This window comes from Diabrotica undecimpunctata, chromosome 1 (assembly GCF_040954645.1).
Source record: "Diabrotica undecimpunctata isolate CICGRU chromosome 1, icDiaUnde3, whole genome shotgun sequence".
Taxonomy (NCBI): Eukaryota; Metazoa; Arthropoda; class Insecta; order Coleoptera; family Chrysomelidae; genus Diabrotica; species Diabrotica undecimpunctata.
In genome coordinates this window covers 110,727,400-110,747,878 of record NC_092803.1, presented here as the reverse complement: position 1 = coordinate 110,747,878, position 20,479 = coordinate 110,727,400, and the positions used below count along the sequence as shown (strand labels likewise).

Genomic DNA, 20,479 nt, shown 5'->3' with positions numbered 1-20,479 from the left:
ACCCACACTGCATATGAAGATTTCTGCTATGAACACAAGTTAGGATACACACCTCAGTGATTACAAACTACAGCCTAATACTATTGTTATTAGTTTCAATGGCTCAATAAATAGATAGGAAACCAGTAGAGGGATATCACATTTGATTCTAATTATTTACATAGTGAAAATTGTTGTTGTAGTTCTATTCCCATATTTATTAGTGATATATTTTAGTTGTGCACAAGATTTACATGAGATTTTCAATGCTAACTAAAACTGTTTTTAACTGTTTCCTATTTGTGCTATTTACAATGATAAATGTTTTTTTTCAGGTAGGCAAAAATAACTTTAGGCCTCCTCCGAAAGTGGAATCATGTGTAGTCAGAATAGAACCAAGAAACCCTCCTCCACCAATTAATTATACAGAATGGGATGGGCTGACTAGGATAGCTTTCACAAGAAAAAATAAAACTTTAGGAAGTGTTTTTAGACAGACTGCTGTATTAGCTGCATTAGAAAAGAATTTTAAACTTCATTGTAGTTTAAATAATAAGGTAACACATTTTAAATTTGAATAATTTTAGAGATTATATATATTTCTCTTCACAGGTCTTAGTGGCCCAAGGTTTTAATAGTGTGTTAGTTCTTTGTACTTTGTACTCACAACAATTCCATATCTTCTTTTACAGATTGCATCCACTTTCTTCAGGTCGTCCTTTTTAATGTTATTTTCTCATAAAATTTTCTTCAAGAATAAATTGAAACAGAAAGTTGATAAAGGGCACTGTGTTACAATATTCTGTTGATCTTAAAACTGTCTGAGACATGCTCTTCTATAATGAATTTGTATCTAGTGTCATTGCGTGTGCATTTAGTTAATCTTGTTATTTTTTGTGGATATTCAAAATTTCTAGTGCTTCAAAATAGTACTGATCTATTTATTTTAAAGTCTGCTTAATATTCACCAGATTATTTTCAATGTTGGTTTTAATTTTGTTCCTTATTGAGATGGCTAAAACCCTTATCTATTATCTCAGTGATTCCTTCTTGCAGCCTCTCGCCATCTTCTTTCAGAAACTCAACAATGATACCATTTTCATCAGGTACATTGTTCTTTGTCAAGTTTTCCAATTTTGTTTTTTTTTGGTGTGTGCTTCTTCATTTTTATTTTGATCTACCAGTACTTCATCTGGTAGTTGTATTTGCTGGAGCATAACAGAGCTGTAAAAGTAATCCAGAGATGGAAACTCCAATGATAAAGAAAAAGAGGAAAATCCCTTAAAAAGGAAGGTATTCTTACTGAGTATTTAAAATGTAACTCTAATTGGCAAATTGTTAGTAAAACATGATGTCAAGTTCTTCTTTAGGCCAACGAAGAAAATATAGGAAGATCTATTAGATCTTTTGGTGTTACTTTTTTGCACCACCACGAGACTGATTAAAGTTAATATATGTACTGATTTTCATAATAGTTTACTACTTAATTTAAAATCTGGATGATGTTGACTGTTATTTTGTCAGTTAATAAAAACTAATACTTCCATATTCTGCATTCAGTGTAATTTTTGCTCACTATTGTTTGCTAAGCTTACCCGATTTTTATAAGCACATCAAGTAGTAGTGTATGTTCCCTATATTTTGAGTAGATTTTATTTTTGTCCCCTTAAAAGATAGAACAAAAGTAGCTGAGCTGCCATGACTTTATTGCGAGATACATGGCGACTATTGAAAAATGTCGAAAAAAATAGGGAAAAAAATCACGAACTAGAAATCTGAAGATTTCTAGTTCGTGATTTAATATCAGATGTCGCTATTGTATCCATACCGAAGCAATTTTATCGTTGCTTCGTTTTCGACAGGAAAGTTGGCTTTCACGTTCAGAGCTTCTGTGAATAGTCGCTCCGAAGATTATTTTTAGGATGGAATACGTATAAGTGAATACACAGAGGCACTATACGTGATATCAAGTCGTAACTGTCTTTCCTTTTTATTTTGATATACTCGTTATGAGTACAGGAAACCAATTCGCTAAGGATTTTTGCTTAGTTGAGGAGATATGTTGTTGAATGCAATTTTAGATTCCCCATTTTCTCATAATTACACCTACACTCTATCAACGCCTGTTTGCCTTGCAATTCTTAGAAGGCACAGAATAAAGCAAAAATATGGATTTTGCTTTCGTCGATTAGAAATCTTCGAATTTTTAGTTCGTAATTGAATATATATATATATATATATATATATATATATATATATATATATATATATATATATATATATATTCAATTTTTTTTATTTTTTATTTCCTTAAATAAAACTATTTAAATTTTGCTTAAATGTTTCGGCAAATTTGCCATTTTCAATAAGCACTTTATTAAACTTTAAACATTACATCTTACAATTAAATTTCATTTTTACACTTTTTTAAAAAGTTTAATAACATGGATTAAAAATTGAAGACTACAGGGGAAAAACGCTGTCAGTTTTTAAAAGTTTTGGAAAACGCGATTTTTTGATTCAAAACTTCATAATTCATAAACATGCTAAAACACTATTGTATTGAGTATTTGACAACTCATATATACAGAGTATGATATACAACTGAAATTGTCATGTACAATAGGTAACAAGAGCAATTAAAAAAAAAAAACCAAAGGTCTGGAGGAAAAATGCAAAAACGCTGTAATTGACAAACTATAATATTAATTTAACGAAAGAAACAAATAAACAGAACTAGACTTGTTTAACTTAACTAAAGCTAAAAACATTAATATTATGGTTAAATGAATCAATAACATTGTAAAATTCTTAAGATAAAAAATAAGTCATCTTTTTTTTAGCTGATCAATATACATTCTTCCTTTTTTTCTGAACAAATTTTTTTTAAAACTTGGAGATCTTTGTATTTTGGCACTGGAATAGGCAGTGGCTCAGTATAGGATCGAGAAGGAAAAACGAATTCTTTTCCAGTATAAGGTGGTTCCCTACCAGTCACGTTTTTGTTAATGACAGCAGAAACATTGTTCCATTGTAGGTGTCTCTGAAATAAATTAGTCTGGGATGTTGCTTTGAAATGCTTAATTCTCTTATTGGTCTAGTTTTAAAAGGTGCTTTTGTATCATATATAGGTGCAAGAATAGTGTCCCAGCTACGCACCAAGTAGTTATCAACCACTTCTACTTTATAAAGCGCAGGTTTTTGACGAGCCAATCGTAACACTGCTTCCCAATCTTCTGGGGTTTCTGCTGCACTTTTTTGGTTAACGATATCAAAATCTTTATCCGTCTCCATGTAGGAGTGACCTCTTATAGGAAAGGTCACTAAAATAGAGTCAAATCTGTTTATTTTATGGACTAAAAATGTAGAAACCGGAATACCGTACAGTTTTTATTTTGGCCTCCACACGAATCACAGAAAATCACTAAGTTACGAACTTCAGGAGAAAGCTGGATTGTCACATAGTCATACAGAAATGAGCAAACTTCATTGGCACCCTTTCGAGCTACTGTCTCAGGGTATGAGTACATAACAACATCATTATCACTAAGTCAATGGACATTAAAGGAGAAAGACAACTGCCTTTTATAATACATGTCGTTACTCGTAATATTAGGCATGGGAAGGTTTTTATTTTAGTCCATGGCTATGACTTCATATTCTCTTGAGGTCCTTGCTCGTAGTTTAGCTTTTGTTTTTCGTTTGTAAAATGTATGTACTTTCGTCGTGAAGTTTCTGCCCTGTTTTAAGTTTATTAATTAATTTTTCATCTTTACATTCCCTTATTTATATTTTGTAAGCGTCACAAATGCTGCAAGTGTCGGTTCTGGGATACTCAAAGAAGATATTAAAGCGTGTGTTGAATATTTTTCTATATACTTCATAGCACACTGCTCTATTGGGATGTTTCTTAAGGAACATTTTGTACATCTTTTTAATGTTAAGTTCCTCTGGAAGGTACTTCCTGCTAGATTTTTTTTAGGCTGTAGTGACTCATGCGCCCTTTGAATGATTGTATGTGATTTAAAATTAAGTGCATAGTTTCGTAAGATATATTTCATTGGGTCTTGAGCCATGTTTACCTCTATTGTCCTTGGCGGTTGTACCATGTTTTAGGGCTTTTTGTATAGTTTGTAATCTCGTGGATATGCCATGAAGAGCAACAAAAGCTTTTTGACAAACCTGAACGTCTTTTGCAGGTGATGTATGCCCCTCATCATTAGGTACCACAAGGCGAATTCTGTAATAAAAAGAGCCATTTCTTACGTTGCTATTCTCTTCGTCTTTTCTTGACCGTCTTTGAGTTACAGAAAGTATGAATATTAGACCACCTAAATACACACTTTGCTCGCCCCAATTTAGCATAGAATTAAAATTACGAATAATTGTATTTCTTTCTCCAAACTTTATATTTTCAAAACACTGATAACGTTTGCAACGGCAGTCCTCGCCTGTTTCCTGAGTTTGCACTTTTAGCGCTTTAGCTACATTACGTATTCGCCCAAAACTTTTTCGTTTTCTTGTATTTTTTGACTGTAAAGCCAATTTCACTGTCCTCACTTTCCATATTAATAAACAATAGTTCAAACTTACTAAACGTTAAAAAACAAACTGTGATTATGATAATAATGATACTAAAATAAACAACTTGTATGAGTGCTGAACACTGACTGTGATTTTCCGTTGTAAATTGTCCCTGCGACATTGAGCACCTAAATCTGACTTATAGTATTGTTGCCTAGTTTAACCTTGACTTGCAGCGCTCTTCCTTTGTACAGCATTAATTTATTCGTTTGTAACGTTTGACTTATTGCACTTTTATTTTGTTTGATATTTGTGGATTGTACTAAGTGTATCCAAGTATCGAAAAATGTATTCATAAAAAAATCGATAAAAATGGACTTACAGCGTTTTTCCCCTGTAGTCTTTAATTGGTAATTTATAATGCCTTCTCTTATTTTTAAGTGCCTTTAACATGACGTCAACTATAAACATTTTATTTGAAGAGCAGCTCTAACGACTGAAAAGAGATATATAGTATGTCATATCAGGTGAAAGAGAATTAAAAGTTTAAACGAAAAATGTCAAAATATATAGGGTGTTCCATAAAAAAAATATAAGTTGGTAGTACTGGTATATTTCCTTTATTGAGCCGAAGTTTTCGGTGTAACCTGCAAAACATACCAATTTGGGACACCCTGTAGAGTCCAATTTATTCCAGTAGGTACATAAAACTATTATATATTATCAACTATTTTATTTTATAGGAATTACCTGAAGATTTTAGCATAAAAGAAAAAATTGAAGATATATTAACCAAAGCAGAAGCAGATCAAAAAAGGGCTAGAACAATGGATATTGATGATTTTATAATGTAAGTATTGTTTCTCATCAATATTAGTTATTAATAAGATATTGCATGTTTTGAATTGCGATTTTATTTTTGTTACTTGGAAACTATTATTATTTTTTACATCTGCACAATTTTTTTACATGTATATACCTAATGTATTTGGGGTTTTTTAATTTTTATTGCACTACCAGATCGGTATCCGTTCTTAGAATACAAAGTTATACAAAGAATACAAAGTCAAACAAAGAAGGCCGATATAGTAAAATAGAGAGTTTATTTTATATTTTTTATTTATTTCTTATTATATATTTCCTAAGAAGATACAGGGTGAGTTGTGAATTTGACTGCATTTCTATTCATCATAACTTTTGAACTATAAGTTCGATGTGTCTCATATTTTGGCCAATACGATAAATAAACAATTAAAAAATAGATAGACAATTAAAGTACCATATTTATTTTGTTCCTTACATGATTACTTAATTTTTAATTAAAAATATTAAATTTGTCTATGAATAAATAAAAGTTTATCAAAGTGAATTTCTTGCAAAAATTTAATTTTTTTAAACAAATATTTAGTTTAACAAATTAACAAACACACCGGACCTAATTCAAATTGGAAAAATCAGGTCCGGTTTCAAAAAATTTGTTTGTTTTGTTCATAGAAAATATTTCACCCTGTATATGGTTTTTGAAAACTAATAATAATTTTATAGATTAGACAAATATGCAATTAAAATGGCTTGCTAATTTTTACACGATTACTTACTTTTTAATTAAAAAATCAAATTTGACTATGAATTAAAAGTTTAGCAAAGTGAACCATATATATAAATAATGTAACTTTTCTTGCAAAAATTAAATTTTTCTTAAACTGTTAATTTAATATTTAACAAACAAACTATTCAAATTGAAAAAAAAAATCAGATCTTTATTTAAAAAATTAGTTCGTTTTGTTCATTAAGAGAATTTTACCTTGTATTAGGTTTTTGAAAATTTTCCTAGCGTCCTATCCATCTATCCATCCACAATACGATATCCAGTGATGCCCTATTGTGCATAAAGTACTACATACCTCCTATGGCCACATTGACTAATATTCTTCTTCTTCCTTTTTATAAGCAATTCTGCTTGTTCATTGGCGGATTAATACCTCTATGGAAGGTTGTTCGATACTTCTTCTGCCGATTGGTGACTTATCTCTTGCTATTTTGACTACACGGGTCTCCTCCATTCTGCTTATGTGGTTATTCCATTCTTTTTTTCTATTTTGTGTCTATTCATTTATACACTGTACATTACATTTTCTTATAATGTCTTCACTTCTCTTTTGATCTCTCAGCGTATTTCCTGTAATTCTTCTCAGTACTCTCATCTCTGCCGTTTTCAGTAGCCTTTGCGTTGTGGCTGTGTCGGGTCTTGTTTCTGAGGCATATGTCATTATTGGTCTTACACTGGCTTAATAAATTCTTGATTTCATTTCAGTGTTAATGTGTCTGTTTCGCCATATAGTGTTATTAAGGCATCCCGCCAGTCTATTTGCTTTTTGTACATGATCTCTCACTTTTTGTCCAGGTCTCCATAGCTATACAGTGTATTTTATTTCCGTTACTTGTTCAATACTGATGCCATCAATTTCTATTTTACATCTGGTTGGTTCTTTGCTGAGCACTCCGCCTGCAGTTTTGTTGGGTTGATCGAGTAGCTCGACAGAACTGTTGCCGGTTCCAGGACCGGATAAAGGAGAAGGGGGTCTACAGCCAGGTTAGCACCCTACTGGTAGACTTTAAAACCATACAGCTCATGGAAACAGGATTAGGCCTCAGGACAGAAATGGTTTTTGAAAATGTATATAAGAATTTTATAAATTAGACTATAACGACTTATTTTGACTACTACATAGGGTATTAGTACGGGGGGTTGAAAATTGGGGACAGAAAGCAAAACAAATCGAAACTTATGCGAACGGCGCTCAGGGTTTATTTTGAGAGCTGGAGTCATGAATAAGTGAATGAAACAGGGGGACTGGATTGGGGAAACTACAAAAAATGAAACAAATGGGCACTTACATGAATCTCCTAAACAAATGGGTAACAAAACACAAGAAGGACCTCTAGCTATTTAAAATGGACGCCGCTTGAGGGCACCTCCTGCTGGATGAAAGAAAAAGGCTCTTCTTTCCTGAAAAAACACAAAAGAGAGTTTAGGAGTTTAAACATTTATTGTTGTTTCAACACAAACAGTTACAAATACAGATAATACAAAAATAATTACGATATAAATAGTTACAAAGATTTATACCAAAATAACAAAGAAAACTTACATGTCTTATCCATTTACAAATTCTGTTTACAAGTGGGAGGTGCTACAAAACTTACAAAAAATTGTTACTGGGCTATAAACTGTGGCAGAAATAAGTCATTACAAATAAAAATTATCTTTTTAAAATGAAACTATTCATAGAGGTCAATCTTAAAAAAAAAACAAAACAAACTAGTGTAAAAAAATAAAACGAGCTGTCATGTGTCAACATTAAATTTTAAAACTGAACAAATAAAATGACAGCTATGGCCACGCCCTAACACATATAATTCTAATTATTACAAATTCTTAAATTTTAATAAAAGCAATTATTATTATTAAAAAATGTCTATTTTTACTTTGAAAGTTTAAAACAAAAAAAAGTTACCTTGATTTCACTAAAATGTACTAAAACTTCTGGGGGTGGAAACTGGACTTGGAATCTCTGACACACGAACGAAAAAACTGCATCTGTAGTCTGGAACGACGACCAGGGACAAACAAAAGTGAGGTTGAAATGGCACTAAACGCAAACCTTGGACTTGGCTTCTAAAAAAAAAACTGAAACACGTGGGTATTTTACAAATTTGTTATCGCCGTCGTACAAATCTCTTATATGAGATACGGCATACAGACAAAAAAAAATCAGTGATACTTGTTCAGAGTTGAAACATTACTTTGAGTAAAAATCACCTTTTTTCACAAATTTGTCGGTTCCCTCCGACTAAATTATATACGACTGCTTCAATCGCCCATCTTTTCGAACCTCCTTGTAACTACACATGAACTTTACAATTAACTGCCACTACACACTAGATTTCCATGAAAAGGGACGAAGGACGAGAAAACAATACAAATTCGACGTAGAATTTGGACTAACGCTGAAACAAACCGCTCTTGACTACGCCTCAGCGAGAGTGTCGCAATTATCTTTCCGGCGAAACCTTCTTAGCGATCTAAATAGATGTTTGTTTGAAACGCAGTATCGAGCAAAGAAAAATATCAAAGAATATGCTTCGGTGATATAAACAAACTCTAAAATGGTTTATATAAACTCGTCGACGCAAAAAGGAATTGAACTTACTTTGGTGTTTTAATACATACAATAGGAACTGAAATACACTAAAAATATTCTTCAGTATTTTGGCAAATACGAAGGGATTTCAATTTATACCAAGGAATTTGCAAATGCTATAAGACTTATAGACAAATACAATACGCATACTTAATTTTTAATTAAAAAAATTTGACAATGAATTAAAAGTTTGGCAAACTGAACCACAAATTGAATGCAGGTTACTTTAAATGTTAATTTTATTTTTCAATAACTCAAAAATAAAGGTGATTATTATTATATCTTTTTCTTTTGAGAAAAAGTAAGATAGAATTCTGAGGCTTCAATAAAACGATACTAACGATGAATTACTAAACAAATATTATACAGGATGATGCTTTAGTATTATTCAAAACATCTTGTACCTTCTGAAATTCTGTAAATTGACAAAAGGGTTGTATTATGTAAAATGTAAGGCACGAACTGTGATAGCGTTTATACTTATAAATTAAATATAATATTAATAATTATAAAAAAGTAGCATTTTTTCAATCTGTGGTTCAGTTTGCTAAACTTTTAATGCATAGTGAAATTTGAATTTCTAATTAAAAAGAGGTAATTTTGTAGGGAAAAATTGTCATTTTAATTGCCTGTTTGTCCTATTTATAACATTCTTGTTAGAGTGTTCAAAAACTGTATACAGGGTGAAATTTTTTCTCTTGACAAAACGGAATTACTTTTTTAAAACTGGACCTGATTTTTCCAGTTTGAATCAGGTCCGGTTTTTTCATTGAATGTTAAATTATATTTTTGTTCAAAAAATTTCATTTTGGCAAGAAAAGTTACTTTTTTTACATTTTCTATTTTTTAACTTTTACTTTACTTTTAATCCAAAGTCAAATTTAATTTTTTTATTTAAAAATTATTTTATTTAAAAAATTATTTATTTTTTATTTAAAAATATCCTGTGTTTAGTTTAGTTTACTAACTTATAAAATTCTTATTAGTTTTTAAAAACCGTATACAAGGTGAAATTTTTGCTATGAAAAAACGAACAAATTTTTTAAAGTCGGATCTGATTTTTTTCTAGTTTAAATAAATCAGTTGATTGGGTAATAGTACAATAACGTTGTGACGAATAGAAATTTCAATCAAAATTCACAACTCACCTTTTATATTATTAAACAATGGGAACAGACACTTTTTAATGGTCATTTGTTATTACCCATAGGGGCCTCCATACGAGGTAGGAGTATGTACCGGGTGGTCCAATAAGCCGATCTCTCGGCTATATATCAGAAACAATTCATGTTATAACTTTAGGAGAAAAAATTCCTTAGTAGAAGTTGCCAAGAGAAATCGCTGGAAAATTTTCAAGTTTTTGGGTTAACCGCTAGGGGCCGTAACCTGTGAAGAAAACTTTGAAAACCAGTTTTTTGGGATATATGCCCAATTATACCAAGTATTAAATAAGTAAACTAGAAAGGAGCCCAAATTCTGCACAAAGTTGTTCAAGTTTTTTTTTATATTTTCAAATAAAGGGTTGGGGAGAGTGGGAAAGTATTTGTGGATAAATACCTATAACTTTGGTTTGGATCACCCGATTTTAACGAAATTAGTGCCATTAGTAACAGTGTTGATGAATTAATTTACATCCACTATAAAATATTTGCATTTAGTTTTAATTGTCATAGGTAGAGGGTACTTTCGAACAGAAAGAATGAAAATTTGTTTTTCTTCAAAATTTTTAATGGAAACACCTATTTATTGTAAATTATAATGGAACTGGATTAAATTCGTAACAAAATGGCGCAAACCGCATGTTAATAGCTTTTGTCGAACTCGAGATATGAATAAAAACGCATAAACATAAGTAAGTATAGTATTGACTTACCCTGTATTATAAATTAAATTTAAAAATAAGTCATTAGGTACTTTCAAATTTTTTTATAGCAGGAGAATCTTAATGTTGATACCTATTTTGATCATTGTTTTGTTCATATGATTAAAAATAGTTTTTTCGAAACTAAGTACATAGGCTACAACAATGAATTTGACGGGAGTTCATATTGTTTATTTATTGACAGCAGTCAAAACACTGTTAAGAAGTGTTAGGTATATTATAATTCGAATTGAAGATTGCACTTTTTTCAATAGATATTAATATTGGTAATATTAGTAATTAATTATCAGTACTAATAATTCGTGATGAGTATATCAAATGCAGAATTGTATGATATGATTGGAGTTTATTTCGAATGTCACCAAAATGCCGCTATTGCCTCACGTACTTATATATTCTGTAAGATATCCTGACAGCAGACATTATGGCAAAGAAGTATTTGAAAGAACGGCAAGAAGATTAAGAGAAACTGGTAGTTTTCGTCGTACGTGTTTTAAACGACGTAGTAGAGGTATGACCGAAGATAATTCAATCAATGTTCTTGCTTTAATTCAACAGAATCCATATTTAAGTAGTCAGCAAATCTCTATAGAATTAAACATACCCAAAACTACTGTTCTAAGGATTTTAAAACATCACAGGTTGGTTTTTCATATTTTAAAGTGAACGTTTAGGTCAGAAACTTGGAATTCCCTTTAAACTTTAGATTCAACTGTTAGTTTAATATTCCGATAAAAACGGCAACCCGGCGCTTTTATCCATTTATACGTTTCTTAAAAATACATATACACGATTTATCTTGTGAATCAATTGTGGATTTTTCAAAATTTTTTGAGTTTTAGTAAATATAGTGGTTTGTTTTTCACCAAGATCTGTTGTTCTGTTTTTTAGACTGCATCCTTATCATGTAGTTCTCCACCAAGCTTTACATGAGAGAGATTTTGATGCAAGCCTGGATTACTGCAATGATGTTAGGTCTGCTAGAAGAACAACCGCATATCATGTCAAAGATTTTATGGACAGACGAGGCTACGTTTAATAGTGTCTTAATGTTTGGTGTGGTATAGTTGATGGAAAGACCGTAGGTCCATATTTATTTGATAGAACTTTAAATGCGAAACATATTTGGATTTTCTGGAAAATCAGTTGCCTGTTTTATTGGAAGATAATTCTTTACAAACAAGAAGAGATATGATATTACAACATGACGGGTGTCCTGTGCACTTTTCCAGGCGAGTTCGAGATTATTTTTATGCAAGTTATCCAAATAAATGGATTGGAATGGGAAGTATATTTTTATGGCCAGTTAAATCTCCAGACTTAACATGTCTGGACTTTTATTATCTGTGATGACGATTGAAGGATTCAGTGTACCAAACTCGACCAACCACGCGAGACGACATGAAACAGTGTATTATAAACACAATAAATAGTATATCAACAGCTGAGATTGAAGCAGCTGTGGACAACGATGGAAAACAATGTGAACATTTATTTGGACATTAGGTTTTAATGATCGAGATATTTGTATGATCTTTCACATATTTAATTTTAAGTTATAATAAAGGGTGAGTTAATACTATACTTACTTATGTTTATGCGTTTTTATTCATATCTCGAGTTCGACAAAAGCTACCAACATGCGGTTTGCGCCATTTTGTTACGAATTTAATCGAGTTCCATTATAATTTACAATAAATAGGTGTTTCTATTAAACATTTTGAAGAAAAACAAATTTTAATTTTTTCTATTTGAATGTACCCTCTACCCATGACAATTAAAACTAAATGCAATTGTTTTATAGTGGACATAAATTAAATTATCCATACTCTTTCTAATGACACTAATTTCGTTAAAATCGGTTGATCCAAACCAAAGTTATAGGTATTTATCCACAAATACTTTACCACTTGCCCCCACTTTTTATTTGAAACATAAAAAAAAGTACTTAAACAACTTTGTGCGGAATTTAGGCATCTTCATAGTTTACTTATATAACACTTGGTATAATTGGGCATATTTGACAAAAAACTGATTTTCAATTTTTTCTTCACATGTTACGCCCCCTAGCGGTTAACCCAGAAACTTGAAAGTTATTGCCAGCGATTTCTCTTGGCCACTGTTACTAAGGATTTTTTTCTCCCAAAGTTATAACATGAATAGTTTTTGATATATAGCCGAGAGATCGGCTTATTGGACCACCCGGTACAGTTCCTCATGACTCATTCTGTATAATATGTATTTTATAATTGTAAATTAAGTTTATTTTATTAACTAAATACAGGAAATTAAGACCACATATTTAAGGTTTATAATGTATTTGCACGAAATAGAAAGAGGTCCGTGATCTTCGATGGCACGTAAATTTGGTCTTGCATGTGCAATAAGCCTTTGGACTGTTTCTAAGTCGATCTCACTTTTTGCAAAATTCTTCGCCTTAGCTGATCTTAATTTTGGGCTTCCCAGCCATTATTATACACCATTCGACTCAAAACAGCCCAAAACTCTTCTATAGGCCTCGGATGAGGCACATTTATAGGGTTGTCGCGTTTGGGAACAAAATTTATATTTTGAGCATTTAACCAATCTGTCGTTCTCCTGGCGTAATGGCATGACGCTAGGTCGGGCCAAAATATGATTTCATCATTGGGGTGATGAGTAATTATAAATTGAACAAGCTTTGTAAGACACCTGTCAGAGAGTAATTGTTAACATTGAGAGCTTCACCGCGAACACGCCCAAAAAACGGCTGTGAAACACCAGCTTCTGAGATGGTACACCATACCAAAATTTTATCGGCAAATTTCACTTTTCCCTTAAACCTAACTTCGTCCGGTGCATCTTGTACATTGCGTGTATAAAATTCGTCATTGTCCTTCGTTTTGGAACTGAATAAAGTAAAATACTTTTCATCATCAATAATGAGAATTTTATCAGGAACATGAATACGTCTCAATGCACGGCAACATCTAGGAATTTTTTCTATCTGGGCTGGTGTGTACTTAGGAGCTTTTTTTCTTTTATATCGTTTTAAATTATTGCTAGAAATTGTTCTACTTATAGTCATTCGTAAAACATTATATCTTCGGCCAACATTTCGCAAAGACTTTCCTAATTGGTTCTCCGTACTCTGATTTAATTTCTGTTCCCGAGCAGGAGTTAAAATTCTTGATCTTCCACTTTTGGGCAAATTAAGGTATGGTATATCATTTTTGCACTCTTTAATTGTCTGGTAAATCGTTGACACAGAAATATTTTGAGCACTAAAAATTCTTACAATATCGCGTTTTGGTACATGTTCAACTAAACGATGAATACGTTGACGAATATTAAGTTTGTACGACATCTTAACGAACTGTATTTGTCAAAACTGACATTCTTTATATCGTTTAAGTTGTTTACTAACTTTGGTTTCCGATGGCAACTTGATCCAATGCTTCCTACCAACTATACTTTTAAATCTATAATTTTCCGAAAACTTTAGCACAAGAACAACAAGGTTTTTGGTCGGGAAGATCATGCACCGACGTTATATTTATATTGAGAGGCAAGAGAACTCATTAGAATACAACAAACCAGCATATCTGTTTCGTGTACCTTAAGAAGGAATTTGACCGGGTCAAATTAAAGGATGTTATCCACTTATTGTACGGAAGATACATACCTCTAGGAATAATCAAAACGATCGAAAATATCTACCAAAACAACACAATAAAAGTAAAAGTAGAAAACGAACTAACTTTCCGTATTGAAGCTGGCCATGGGATAAGACAGGGAGTATCCCTGAGTCCTCTATTGTTCGACCTTATTATGGATGAAATAATAACAAAGTAAGAACTAAAAGAGGATACCAAAATGGAGAAAAAAAAACTTAAAATAATTTGCTACGTTGACAACACAATACTACTATCTCAAAGTGAAAATTAAACACAGATGTATTTTACATTTTGTACAGAACACATGACTACGTCCATTACAATCTGTGTTTTTACACCTAGTAGCCTCCTTCTTAGAATCAAACTCCGATATGTGACCAAAATTGTCCGTTTGTATTTCCAAAAATGGTCTCATCTCTCCTCGTCTTTTAAATGTTGAAATAGAAGGCTTAGGAGATGAAGATGCTGGTCTTCCTCGTTTTCTACTTACTGAATTGCCCATATTTATTAGGCTTTCGGCAACTCTGACTCTGAAGTCTAGAAATTTCATTCGATCCTTATTGGTTGTATTACATTTGTCGCAGTCCTTCCTGTATTCCAGCCAGCTGTTGGTGAGAGCGAAGTCTATCATGTGCATAATAACACGCAATGTCCACTTTCGCGATCTAATAAATATTCGATAATAATTAATCATCTGGTCCATTAGATCAACTCCGCCCATTCCATAATTATAATCTTTGACAATTTCAGGTCGGTTAACATCTACGTAACAAGAGCCTTTTTTGTCCCATCTTCTAACTATGTCTAAATTACCTGCACCAACATAATTGGAGGCTAATTTCACAGTCTTTGTATCTAACCATTTGACTAGCACAACATTTTTTTCTTTATTGACGACTTCATCTACGGAACCTCTCGGTAGTTTCAGCATTTCATTGTCTGGTAACACAGGAGGTTTGTAAAATCTATCTATTCGAATAGTCCCTCCAGCATATATTTTTTTGGCCAATAATATTTCAAGTAGTTCATAGGATGAGAAATAATTGTCATAATATAATTTGTGGCCTTCACTGGTGGAAATTCTTTCGGCTAGTTGAATAACGATAGATGCCCCTAATCCATGTTTTGTTTTATTATCTGCATTCAGTTCTGTAGATTTACCCTGATAAAAAACAAAATCAAAAGCCTGACCACTTTTCCGCACAAGACGAATAAATTTATTCCCCAAGGACAGGGCTTCCCCTTCACATATTGTTTTACGGAAAGTTTTCCTGTGTAAGGAATCATTTGCTCGTCAACACTAAGTACTTCCTCAAGTTCAAGCTGTAAACATATCTTTCTGACAGCGTCGATGATAGGACGAACCTTATAAAATTTATCTGTATCACCTGCTGGTCTTTCCAAATTGTTCACTAGATGTAAACATGTTCTAAGCTGGAAAAATCTGTCCCTAGACATGTTATCTAGGAACATTCTAATACCAAGGCTTCTTTCCCAGTACATCCTAATTTTGGGAAATTTGTTTAAATTTCCAATCATTATATGAAGTGCAAATAAAATTTTAATTTCTCTCTCAATATTTGGTCTAAAATTTTTTCCGTTCTGTAAGGCATATACATTTGTAAATATTGCTATATTTTCAAACAAATCATTTGAAATATACTTCGAAAAATACTGAAATGGGTACAGTGGCTCTGTAAGACTTGTATTTGGGGAAGTAGGATGCCATGTAAATGTAGGAGTCTCTATCGATGCCTTAGTCCACTCTACGGTTCTCTTTTTTGTTTTAATTTCTCTTTGTTTTGGTTTTTTAGAACAATCCTTTTCTGAGAAACATACTTTACTTCCTAATTTTTTTGTACCCGAGTAACCTGTGACTTCATCTGGTATATATTCGTCGTCTGAATCATAAGTTCTCCCTAACTCCTCATTATCATTTTTGCTGCCATCACCTTCTTCCAGTGTCTCAGTGTCACGTCTGGTCAAAGCATCAACCCCTGGTCTTATAATAGATTTATTCTCACAGTTATCCAGAATTCCATCCTCCTCGTCAGAACTCTCTCCTCCGGGAACTTCCAAATTGTCTATTTCTGATACGTTACCGTCCTCTCGATCAGGTCAATTAACTCTTGGAGATGTTTTGGGTTGTCGAAATCATATTTTTTTCTTTTGTAATCCATGTTATCTGCAATCAACAATACTAAGTTAAAACCCAAGTTTAGACCATATGTACATACAGATGTACAATCAGAAATATGCTTTCAGACCACTTGTACATGCTCATGTGCATCTAAAAAATGTTTGTTTATTTCAAAACTATCGTTTTGAAATAAACAAACAAAACTTGCGTTTTTATGGCAATGTTTTGTACTTTATAAAAAACTACTTACCTTATAAATCACACTTAAAAAGTTGGATCGATCTCGTTTCACAAAAGATAACAGTTTCTCGTAAAATAAAACTAGCAGTATCGGTTACCAACTAAACAGCTGACACTTTACAACAAAATCGCTGACAACTTTACTTGTTGACCACTAGATGGAAGCAGAAGTTAAAAATGTGGATCGTAAATGTATATTTGAGTGACTGAATGCTATTTCGGTATAGATAAGCGAGTAGTTGGTATTTAACAAAACAATAAAAGCTATGTACATACACATGTACACAGGGTCTCAAACGGTTAATGAAACAATATGGAGAAATGAAAATATCGGCAAAGAAATGAAAGCCAGAATTTACAAAACAGTCATCAGCAGAGATGAAAACACTTAAAAATTGAGGTAAAACACTATGGGACGGAGCTAAAAGTACAGATATACAACGTAGATGCAAGGTGGAGAACATCAAGGACTGGCTAAGAAATAGAAGAGTAGAATGGAACGATCATATAAGCCGAATGACAACAAATAAAGTAAGACGATCTTACTTCACTGAACTTACTAGAGGCACATTGAAAACAGACAGAATCATGTCAACATAAAAAGAAGAAGAAGAAGAATAATAATAAATATGATTATTTGTTAAATTTGTTAAAAAAATCACACACAATATGTAAATAAATATATTACCAATAATTAACAATTTTTATAACTTTACAGGTTGTTACATGCGTTCAACGCAGAAGGAGTACACTTCTCTTAGTGGTAACTTTTAATTCCTTATGTAAGTACAATGTAAATGAAGATAAGTAACACAATATATTAATATAAAACAATATGTACATAAATAAAATTGAATAAACAAAGTAACATTTAAGTAATATCGCTGAAGTCTTTTTTCAGTTTTTGGTATATTGATAATCGGGTGAGTGGCACAGTCGAATTGTTGAATATTTCTGAAATAAATAAATAAATATAATTAGTTGTATATTTAGCGACATATTTGATTATACAGGCTTGGCCACCCAAAAGAGCCCCCCTTGATATTTGGCAATATTCATTGGATTTTGTGAAAATGCTGGAACATGTCGATTTTTATTCCAAAGGGGTCATCTTTTAACGATATGTCATTTGTCAACCCCCTCCTTTTTAGGACCATACATTAAATAGGGAATAAACCATGTATGGCACATCATTAGACAGGCATTTCGATGGAGAATTCAGACATCCATGATTTTTTTTCATATTATCTTTGTTCTTGTGAAAAAGTATCAATTTACTAAAAGTGTTACACTTCTTAAAAAAACTAAACATAACGCCTATGTATTGCTGGTATTAATCAAAATTTATTTCCCTGAAGTTAAAAATTACATTGAACGAAATTTCCAAAAAGTTCAATTATTGGAACTTTTAAATTTGCTGGAAATGGTTTATTCTATATCAGAATGCTTTAAAATTACTTCCATATTTTTTGAAAATGGAGGGTTTGCGAGAAGAACTGAATGAATTACTTCTTAGCCATTCAGAAGGTTTTACTGAATGGCCAACAATATCCCTGAATTAACTCCCCTTGACTTTTTCTTATGGGGTTATTTAAAAAGCAAGGTTTATAATACCATTTTTGGTGCATTGGAAGAACTAAGACGACTAATAGTGCATTATTGTAGTCTAGTGACCCCTGAAATGGTACCAAAATGTTCTTCGTAATTTTAAACAACGCCTTTATAATTGTGTGGACCTTGGTGGATACCATTTTGATCATTAAAATAAATAATTATAGCAACACAGGTGGAAGAAAGAAGGAAATATAAAGGAAAAGATGTACAAAAGTATAAAGTGATATAACGAATACTTAAGGAAAAAATCAAAACAGCTAAGGAAGTGTACTATATGAAACAATGTAAAGAGATAGAAAAACTAAAACCAAATTTTGTTTTCAGAAATATGCACAAAAAAAAATAAGAGTTACCGGAATGGGCCACAAAAAAGTCAACAAGGACACATGAAAGATAAGAAAGGGTTACTGCTGATACCCAAGAAATTTGGGGGGAGGAGTACGTTAGAGAACTTTTCCAAGATGATAGAGGTGAAATGCTCGAGATACCAGAGTTAAATCCTTTAGAGAAACAGAAGATCGCGATAGATGAAATCAAATATGCTATCATAAACTCTAAAGATAATAAGGAAGCTGGATTAGACGAAATACTTGTAGAACTTTTGAAACTAGTGGAAGAGGATAACTTCCAAAATTGGTAAATTTGTTCAACACGGTGTACGATGCGAGAATAATACCGCAAGAACGGCTGAAATCAGCATTTATAGGGGAGACTGGGGAGGGTTGAGCCAGTGGGAGGTTTGAGCCATAAATATTACATCCATAACGAATACTTAAATAAATTTATTTTTCCGTTTAGTGGATGTTTACTTATTGCTTCTTTATCGTTATCTAAGTCCCATGTCAAATCGAAGTCTGTTAGGAAAGTTAGAGTGAAAAGTTGTTTTTGAGGCTAAAGTATGTAAGTTTTTTATCAAAATGTATGTAAGGATTTTTTATTTACATTATTATGTTTAGGAAGATGTAGACGAATTATACGAATGTGATACTTATTCAACATACTTTCATGTATTCAATTATTTGTTAGGTTATGTGTTAAATGAAAAATTGTAATTTATTGTGGCTACTGGTACGAGAGGAGGGATGAACATATTTTATGTGGGAGGCTTGAGACATGGCTCAAACCTCCCATCATGATAAAAAAAAAACTGTTTGTCAGTATGTTTTCTTTCTTTTCAATATTAAAAAATGTGGGCTCACAATCGTTTGCTTTTTCTGCTAAAATGTGCACTACGGCATCTACAATATTAATTTTTGTACAGATGCCTTTTAAATGGAAATCAGACAATCAGAAGAAATGAAAATCTGTAAAGGAGTTAGACAGGGATGTGTTTTATCACACTTTTGTTTACTTGCAACTACAACAAAGTTGTTGCTGTAAGACAAAAAAGGACAACAATTATATTATGACATACTTCTGATATGAAAAATCGAAACACAAAAGACACAATAATAATAATAATAACTTACCTATGTTCAGTTTCTTAATTCTTCTTTCATTTGCTTTGATAAACTTCTAGCCGTTAAGCTGGATACTATATTATTTTTGGGCTGTAAAATGTACAAAAAATTAATGTTTCTTGAAATACTCATATTGTTTTATAAAAAATACCTTTTTTTTATAAAATTATAGTTTTAAATAAAAAATAAAAAAACGTTATTTCTCCCAAGTTCTACATTAAATGCAGACTACTGAATTTCAAGATTAGTATAGTCGTCAAAGATTTGACCCCTAAAAATCATACGAACAAGCTAAATTTTGCCGAGAATATTAATTTCGGGACCAAAAAACTTTTACCCCCGAGCTTCCCCTACTCCCGTCGTAGGGAGGTAAAAACTCAAAAAAATCGATTTATAAAGAACTTATACGCCGTAGAAAAAAATTTCAAATAAAAAATGTAGCTGAGATGATTTTGACCACAAATGTTAATATTAACACTTTCTGTAGAATAAACCGTTATCTCAGAAACAACGTTTAAAGCGAGTGGCAGTTTTGAATGTCAGTTGCGTGAGCGAAATCAATGTTAAATAAAATTTGTATTAAGTCGACGGTAAAAATTCGATATCTTTTAAAGAGAGTGACCTATCGACAAAAATCGAAATGCGTTTTAAAGGTGAAGAGATTTATTGTACAATTTTTGTATTTTGCCGCAAATGAAGTCAGTTTCTATAAATCTGTTAAATAAATAAACGTTGCGTGATTTTTGTCATTTTTTGCAATTCTCGTGAGATCAATAAAA

The 20,479-nt window shown here is 31.9% G+C and overlaps 2 protein-coding genes across 5 annotated transcripts in view; one reads left to right on the top strand and one right to left on the bottom strand.

Moving 5' to 3' along the window:
* The window catches only part of LOC140452360 (probable dimethyladenosine transferase), a 28,471-nt gene that overhangs the window by 6,320 nt on the left and 1,672 nt on the right, over positions 1–20,479 (top strand). The window contains exons 3-5 of the mRNA XM_072546569.1: positions 315–536; positions 5,247–5,353; positions 17,345–17,408. Of these exons, the coding sequence (XP_072402670.1) occupies positions 315–536; positions 5,247–5,353; positions 17,345–17,387 (372 nt within the window). The 3' untranslated portion in view covers positions 17,388–17,408. The remainder of the gene's footprint in view (positions 1–314; positions 537–5,246; positions 5,354–17,344; positions 17,409–20,479) is intronic.
* LOC140452342 (uncharacterized) overlaps positions 17,292–20,479 on the bottom strand; it is a 262,587-nt gene continuing 259,399 nt past the window's right edge. For all 4 annotated transcript variants that reach the window (XM_072546552.1, XM_072546533.1, XM_072546543.1 and 1 more), the window contains 2 exons: positions 19,710–19,790; positions 17,292–17,580 (listed from right to left, as the gene is read on the bottom strand). In XM_072546552.1, the coding sequence (XP_072402653.1) occupies positions 19,716–19,790 (75 nt within the window). In that variant the 3' untranslated portion in view covers positions 17,292–17,580; positions 19,710–19,715. The remainder of the gene's footprint in view (positions 17,581–19,709; positions 19,791–20,479) is intronic.